Source organism: Rutidosis leptorrhynchoides, chromosome 1 (assembly GCF_046630445.1).
Source record: "Rutidosis leptorrhynchoides isolate AG116_Rl617_1_P2 chromosome 1, CSIRO_AGI_Rlap_v1, whole genome shotgun sequence".
NCBI lineage: Eukaryota > Viridiplantae > Streptophyta > Magnoliopsida > Asterales > Asteraceae > Rutidosis > Rutidosis leptorrhynchoides.
The window spans coordinates 61,168,339-61,175,748 of NC_092333.1; the positions used below are offsets into that span (position 1 = coordinate 61,168,339).

General features: G+C 32.6%; 1 protein-coding gene, 1 long non-coding RNA gene and 1 pseudogene across 5 annotated transcripts; all 3 read left to right on the top strand.

Annotated features, from left to right (window-relative positions):
- Positions 1 to 530: 530 nt before the first annotated feature.
- Positions 531 to 3,271, top strand: LOC139860496 (putative E3 ubiquitin-protein ligase RF298; annotated as a pseudogene).
- Positions 2,706 to 5,746, top strand: LOC139860481 (protein STRUBBELIG-RECEPTOR FAMILY 3-like). 4 transcript variants are annotated; one of them, XM_071849241.1, is made up of 7 exons: positions 2,706 to 2,839; positions 4,284 to 4,384; positions 4,556 to 4,691; positions 4,793 to 4,864; positions 4,974 to 5,039; positions 5,161 to 5,232; positions 5,620 to 5,731. In XM_071849241.1, exons 2-7 carry the CDS (start codon positions 4,297 to 4,299, stop codon positions 5,714 to 5,716), a joined length of 531 nt encoding a protein of 176 aa, XP_071705342.1. In that variant the 5' UTR covers positions 2,706 to 2,839; positions 4,284 to 4,296; the 3' UTR covers positions 5,717 to 5,731. The 4 variants fall into 4 exon arrangements, with proteins under 4 accessions (XP_071705342.1, XP_071705345.1, XP_071705350.1 ...); XM_071849244.1 differs by lacking the exon at positions 2,706 to 2,839 and adding an exon at positions 3,437 to 3,475; XM_071849249.1 differs by lacking the exon at positions 2,706 to 2,839 and having other exon boundaries at positions 3,692 to 4,384; positions 5,610 to 5,746.
- A 137-nt stretch (positions 5,747 to 5,883) lies between these two features.
- On the top strand, positions 5,884 to 6,603 carry LOC139860502 (uncharacterized). Its single transcript, XR_011763210.1, has 2 exons — positions 5,884 to 6,038; positions 6,337 to 6,603. It is a non-coding gene; the product is annotated as an uncharacterized lncRNA (long non-coding RNA).
- Positions 6,604 to 7,410: the final 807 nt, after the last annotated feature.

The following is a 7,410-nucleotide window of genomic DNA, read 5'->3' on the forward strand; positions in this document are numbered from 1 at the left end:
TGATATCAATACCGGTATGATTTCAATTTTTAGAGATTTTTCTTCATCCTCATTCTAAAGTAGTGTTGTTATGATAAACCAACTACATATCTAATTGGTGTGGTGTATCAAATGGTGTTTGTAAGTACCATAATCTTTTTTTTATTACTCATTATTCGTTATTATTAGTAATTTAACTATTTCCATATTGGAAAATATGGATACTTATTTGTCATTGTATTTCGAAAAAATTAAGTGGCGTTGTCATCGTAATCGAATGTGGTTTTGTCTCGGGTTAATTTGTCGTGTAGGTTGTGGTTGTTGGTTTCCTGTCGTGTAGGTTGTTGTGTTGTTTTGTTAGGTCTTTTTTCTAGTTGCGTTCGCGTATTGTATGACTTCTCGCTAGTTTTTAATATATAAAATTTTGCCTTTCAAAAAAAAAATATTAGGAATCCTAAATTCTAAAACTTATTATACACAAAAAAAAAAAAAAAAAAAAAAGATACGGAGTAAATAATTAAAGATTAAATAATAAATAAATAAAAAGGAAAAAAACGATCAGATTTCTCTTCTATATTCTTTTACTATCATCATCCGATGCTGTATCGTTTGCGGTACAATTAATTTCCTCAAATCGGTATAATAATCTTGATTCTTAACCATTCCACAAATCTATTGTTTTTATTCTTTATTATCGATTAATTGTGACTTTACTCTCTTCTCAACGTTGACGATGATGTTATTAGTTGGCTTCGATTGTTATTATCCGATAATTTCTGTTTCCGATTAGTTAAATTAGTACATCGTATTCAAAATTAGTGGTTGATGATTATTGTTTGTATTTTTTTTTTTTTTTTTTTTTGCAGAGAACTAATTACTTTCATTTCGTACGTCACCTGGTATGAATTTTGATTGAAAATATAAAAATAATCTGATGTATATGTACGATATTATTTTCTTGAGTATTTTTAAATTGATGATGATTGAATTTACATGTTTTTTTTTTTTTTAATATAATTAATTTTTTTTAATGTCAGATTCAAATCTATAGGATATTGTTGTGCTGCTATAAACAATGGCTTCGATTGTTGCAAGTAGTAGTAGTACAAATCATGTATCACAAATACAAGGAAAAGGAAGTAGGAATAAACGAAAATTTCGAGCTGATCCGCAACCTCAAACGACAATAGTTTCACCATTAGAGGATGAATGTTTGACTTACGAGTTCTCTGCTGAAAAGTTCGATAATCATGGCCACTTAAACGATTGTGACATGTGTAGTTTTAGTCATGATAATGCAGAATCAATTAAGCTTGCTTTAGGATTATCGGATGATGTGAATGATGATGCCGATTGGAGTGATCTTACTGAATCCCAGCTAGAGGAACTCGTGTTAGCTAATTTGGATGCAATGTTTAAAACTGCTATAAAGAAATTAGTTATGTACGGTTATACGGAAGAAGCTGTTATTAAGGCTGTTCTTAGGTGCGGTTTTTGTCGTGGTTGTAAAGATATTGTGTCTGATGTAATGGAGAATACTTTGATTATTCTTAAAAACGAGCAAGGCGTCGATCAATGGAAGAATGTTCAGTTTGATAGTTTACAGCAAATGGAGAAGTATATACTGGCAGAAATGGTTTGTGTTGTTCGTGAAGTCAGACGGTTTTTAAGTATTGCAGATGCAATGTGGCGTTTATTGATATCTGATATGAAGGTTTCTCAAGCGTGTGCAATGAACGGTGAGGATTTAATTAGTACAAACAGTGATGGTGCTTGTAATTCGGTTGGAACCGAAATAAAAAAAGAAGCGCACGTGATGACATCAGCACCTTGTGTACATAATTGTAAGTCTGATGCACCAGTAATAGCAGAGGTTCACAATGCAAAACCAAGTTCTTCATTTGTTGCATCCCAAAATTATTAAGCGAGATCATATGTTAACACAGAAATCAGTTAATTTGGAGAAACGATATCGTACATATGGATTGAAGAACGGGTCCAGATCTGATAAACTTGGTGGTTTAATGTTGGATACAAAACTAAAGCCCGTGTCAGAATGTACAAGTATCAGTCCTAAAAATGTACAAGTATTATCTACTACTAGTAGTACAGAAACTAAAACCCGTGTTAAACTTCGTGCTACACAAACTAGGCCAAATTTTCCTTTAGTTTTAAGTACAGAAACTAAAGCTGGTATTAAACGTATGTTGGGTACAGCCGAAACCGAGTTATCTCTTTCACTACCTGTAAAAAGCAACAATCTTTCAATACCCGAAGTTCCTAATATTAGGTTTTCCGCTATGCCTAAGTCAACTGAGTGGTCAACCATATAAGATAACAAAAATGATGAAACAATTTCAAAGCTTACACCAAGAGTCGATGAGCTGAAAAACCAGCTGCAACAATGGACAGAATGGGCTAACCAGAAGGTTATGCAAGCTGCTCGTAGGCTTGGTAAAGATAAAACGGAGCTTAAAACACTTAAACAAGAAAAAGAAGTTGTTGAAAGGTTAAAGAAAGAAAAAAAGGCGTTGGAAGACAACACGATGAACAAATGATCTGAAATGGAGAATGCGTTGAAGAAGGCTAGTTATCAAGTTGGACGAGCGAGTGGTGCTATGTGTAGATTGGAAAAGGAGAATGCTAATTTGAGGGTTGAAATGGAGGCTGCAAAATTACAGGTTGCTGAGTCAGCTGCCAGCTGTCGAGAGGTGGTGAAGAGAGAGAAAAAACGTTAATGCAGTTACAGATGTGGGAGGAGAAAACAGTGTATCAGGAGGAGTTAATAGGTGAGAAACGTAAGATGGGTCAGTTGCAAGAGGATTTGGAACAAGCTAAAGAACAAAGAGATCAAATTGTGGTATGTATGTTCATAATATGCATTTTATTGACACGTAGAGAGTAAGCCACCCTCAACTATAATTCCTGGCTCTGCCTCTGGCTATAAGTCATTTATATTCATTGCCCCCTAAAAAAAGTTCAATTTTCGCCACTAATCGTCCATTTCATGGGTGTGCATTACAGTGAAAAGTACTTTTTAGTTTCAATAGAGTTTTTTTTTTCCATTCCATGTCATGGTTGCACGCCAGGCAATAAAGAATGAATTCGAAAATTGGAATTCAACTAATTAAGTGAAATATCCTTGCAATATGTGGTAATTTATTGAGGAAATAATAATATTTTATTTAAGAACTTGATGCAAAAGTTATAAGAATTATGTCATGTACGAGTGATTTTGTTTCTTTAATTAGTTCGCAACGTACCTTTTATAGATATTCGTCACATAGAATACAATACAGATATACTATATAAGTTGTATATCATCGATATCAATATATCAATCAATCAATCAATATCAATATATATCAATATATATATATATATACATATATAAATAAGCAAGAGGGGGTATTCCGTGAGGAGAAACACAGGCAAATCTTAACGAACTAGATTTTCCGGTTGCATTCGGTGGCTATATCTCGGTTTCATCTTGAAGGTAAACCTTTTCCTAACTTGAATATTAACGTGTTATAGGATTTATTTACCATCTACTTTTCATATATCTAACTGAAACGAACCGAAACCAAACGGCAAAATACAACCTTTTTGATGTCGTTACAAGAAGTTTCAACTCTTAAAAAGATTAATAAGATCGTCTGATAGTGTAAATTGAACCTGTAAATTTATCGCAGTATTTTTTTGTTATTTTATTTATTTATTTTTTTATGGAAAGCGAGCAATATATGGAATCAAAACAAGTTTACAAGCAACAGCTGCTATTGCAGCAAGCTTGTAGGATTTATGAGCCATATGTTCCAATCGACGTGTCTCTTTTTTATACGCCTCGAAATCCACTCATAGCTTATTGTTTGTATCTCGTGTAAAGCCAATATATGGTCCATTCCAGATTTTTTCCTTAAAGACTTCGAAATTTTGATTTGTCCATATCAAAATACCAGTAATCTTGCCACATCCTAGACTCGAGTCTGATAGTGTACTTACAGCATCCCCTTCGAAAGTCCTTTATATTAGACACGTTAGAGATAAGCCAGCTCATAAACTCTGTAATCTCTGTATATATACACATGTATGTGATCAATGAAAATCAATCAAATATTTCACACTTACATGGTATCAAAATTGACTGGTGTACCAAAATTCCACCTCTTCGCTTCTGAAAAGCGCAAGATTTATGGATTCCATTTCATCATAAAAATCGAGCAACCAAACCAAAACACGAGTTACTTGTTATAGTGAATTGTACAATTTAAGTTGATTAATATTTTTATTTTATATTGTTGCAGCGGTTTTTCAATCATGGGTGTTGACAGATGTATAATTTACTTGGTTGTGTTATTAGAGATCTTGGCGTGTTCGTTGGTTACTGCCACCGATCTATCGGATGGTAAGTCTTCTCACACTTGTTTTGAATGATTATTGAATTTCATGTTTTGCTTTTCAAGTAATTATATTTTTTTTTTCTTTTAAGAAAGGATTTATATTTATATTTATATTTATATGTTTTGACTAATGGATATTGTTTTTTGTGCGCTATCTTTAATTACTTGTCGTCCAGTTATTGCAATAAATAATTTATATGGTGCACTGAAATCACCTCCTCTTCACGGATGGAGGCCAAGTGCCGGTGACCCATGTGGTGAGAGTTGGCAAGGTGTTATATGTGATGCTACTAATACACATATCATGTCAATGTAATTAAGAAAATCCTTAATCTCTACCTGCCTATTTTGTTATGCAAGTTTTATTGTTTGGTTACTTCTTTAATGATCTTTTTCTTTTTTTTAATTGTCAGAACTGTTCATGGTACCAATTTGGGAGGAGAATTGGGTGATTCGTTAGGAGCATTTTCTTCACTCCAGAGTATGTAAGTGACTGGTTATAATTAATCTGGTTATATATGGGTCATCTGGTTACTTAATATGTCCTTTGAAGACTTTTTGTGTTTGATTAATAACTCACTTGTTTGTTTGTAGAGATTTGAGCAACAATGCCATTAGGGGTAGCTTTCCAGCATATCTCCCGGTTACCATCATAAATTTGTAAGTTTTTGTATATTATTATTCATCTTTCTATAAAGTATATTTACAGAATAAGTCCTTCTGTTGATACTATTGTTTATTCAAGCTTATTTAATATTGTTTCATTTTGCCTAATTTGCAGAGATTTATCTTGTAACTTTTTAAGTGGGCAACTACCTTCATCCTTAGCAAGTTTGTCTTCTCTAAGGACCTTGTGAGTAATCGTATTATTAGCAAAAACAAAGGTTCATCTCAAGGTGGAAGGGTCAAATGGTTTTGGGTTGGATAAAGGTCAAACTTTTCTTCAGCCAAAATGAGTGGTAACACTTAACTGTCTATAATGTGTTTGCTAAATTGCTAAAACAACATTGTTTCATTAAATAATTACTCTAGAAGGTTGTAAGCATACAATGTACTTTTGGTGATTTCAAGCCCACGTGACCCGTCTGAGACAAAAAAAAAAAAAAAAAAAAAAACTTGACCCATATCGATCCATTGACAAGTGAATGGGCAGAAAATTTGCCACCTTCACATTTTCTTTTCTCCAAGTATATATATTTATATCGAGTGAATCTAACATGTCAATGGCAGTCAATTACAGAACAATCAACTCTCTGGGACTCTACATGTTCTACAAGATCTACTGTTACATGACCTGTAAGTTTTCAATAACATTAGCTATGGACTTAAGAAGCTGATTAATTTAGAGTGAATAGAAATTTATGAATCTTATTTCTGAATGTCTAATTTGTACTTCATCTTTAAGGCAATATCATGTAAAAACTAAAATTTCAAACGTTTAGCTAGCCACTTTATTCAATTGAGACATTGATGATAATAATTGGTACCTGTCCGAAGCATATATTTTTACGCGTCTAGGTTAGGTATATTAATTACCGTAGTTAAACTTTATCTTTGAGCTACTTATTTATTTATTTACTCGATCTTTTGCAGGAATGTTGATAATAACCTATTCATTGGACCTATACCTGACAAGTTACTAACCATTCCCAATTTCAGGTGCATAATTCTTCAATTTGTATAGTAGTATTGAAACTTGATTCTGAGACCCATTTATATAAATGGGTCGGTTATATCTCTAATCAGGAAACATGTCAAACGAAATGAAAATCAAACGAATGTATATTTATGTATATATTACTTCAAGTCACTTGTTTTGTTTTCATTATTAGTAATTAGATTTAGATTATTAATTAATGAAGTTAGACTGACTTGAAGAACAAGGATTTTTCGCTATGCTTGCTAACTCTTTTTATAGTGTTATTATTTATTTAATTCTTTTTTCTTTCTTTCTTAGATATGAGGGAAATTCGTTCATTACCGGTAGTCCAGTTTCATTCCCTCCAGCTGGTGAACAAGTACCATTACAACCCGGTACTCCATCATCTTCAAAGAAACCTTGGATCTACGACCTGCTATATGTTATAGGTTTTGCATGTGTTTTTCTGGTTGCAGGTATGTTAATATGTTGGGAAATTATGAGTCGTTGATTAATTGTTGATCTGTAATTTAGAACAGAATCAAAACAACAAACAATATGTGGTTAACAATGGTTTATTGCTTTTATTTTCTCCCTTGAATTACAATCACAGTATATCAAACTCTTATTATAACTTATTCCTAAGTTGGAAAATTAACAATGCCTATTTCGACCTATATATGGCAGCCTTTTTAAAATGTGTGGTTGTTAAAATGAAATTATGAATGTATGAATATAAAAAAATAGCAAAGTCATCCTTAGACAAGCGTGAAGCTCTGATTTGTCCGATGGTTTTGTACTCGAATCTATCTACTCAGAATTTCTCTAAGATTTTGAAAGTCATCTGCATGTGATCAATAAAATAGGTATCCTAATTTCTTCAAACTATGATAAAGGGAAACCATATAAATTTGCTAGGTGTGTTTGCTATATGGACCCATGTTGTGTAACTTCTTTTTTTTTTTTTTTTTTTTTTTTTTTTTTTTTTTTTTTGTGAAAGGCAATAAAAATTATATTAATAAAATACTAGCAAGATGCTAGGAGATACAAGAGTGGGTTACATCACGACTCTCTACCGAACCTTCTATAATGCAACGACATCAAACTAGACTAACACATAAATCAAAACACGATAAGTAGGAGAACCATGAAAGGAAACCACCTTGTTAATCAATCAACACATATCACAAGATCACATCAGGGCAAGCACCCGAATGAAAGTATGGAAACGGACTATGACCAGAAAAATACAACACGAAAATCTAAACCAACAATCCAATCACGCAATCAAATCGAGTGGTGATAATGTAATATGTCAAAAAGATTAACAAAGAAATAACCCACCATTATATTGACCACCATGCTGAAGCAGATTATAATGACCACCAAAAC

What these genes read in the sequence shown, in the direction of transcription:
- LOC139860481 (XM_071849241.1), top strand. Translation starts at nt 4,297, where the DNA reads ATGGGTGTTGACAGATGTATAATTTACTTGGTTGTGTTATTAGAGATC. An exon ending in AATACACATATCATGTCAAT is followed by an intron (nt 4,692 to 4,792) that starts GTAATTAAGAAA and finishes TTTAATTGTCAG; the next exon opens with AACTGTTCATGGTACCAATT. An exon ending in CCGGTTACCATCATAAATTT is followed by an intron (nt 5,040 to 5,160) that starts GTAAGTTTTTGT and finishes CCTAATTTGCAG; the next exon opens with AGATTTATCTTGTAACTTTT.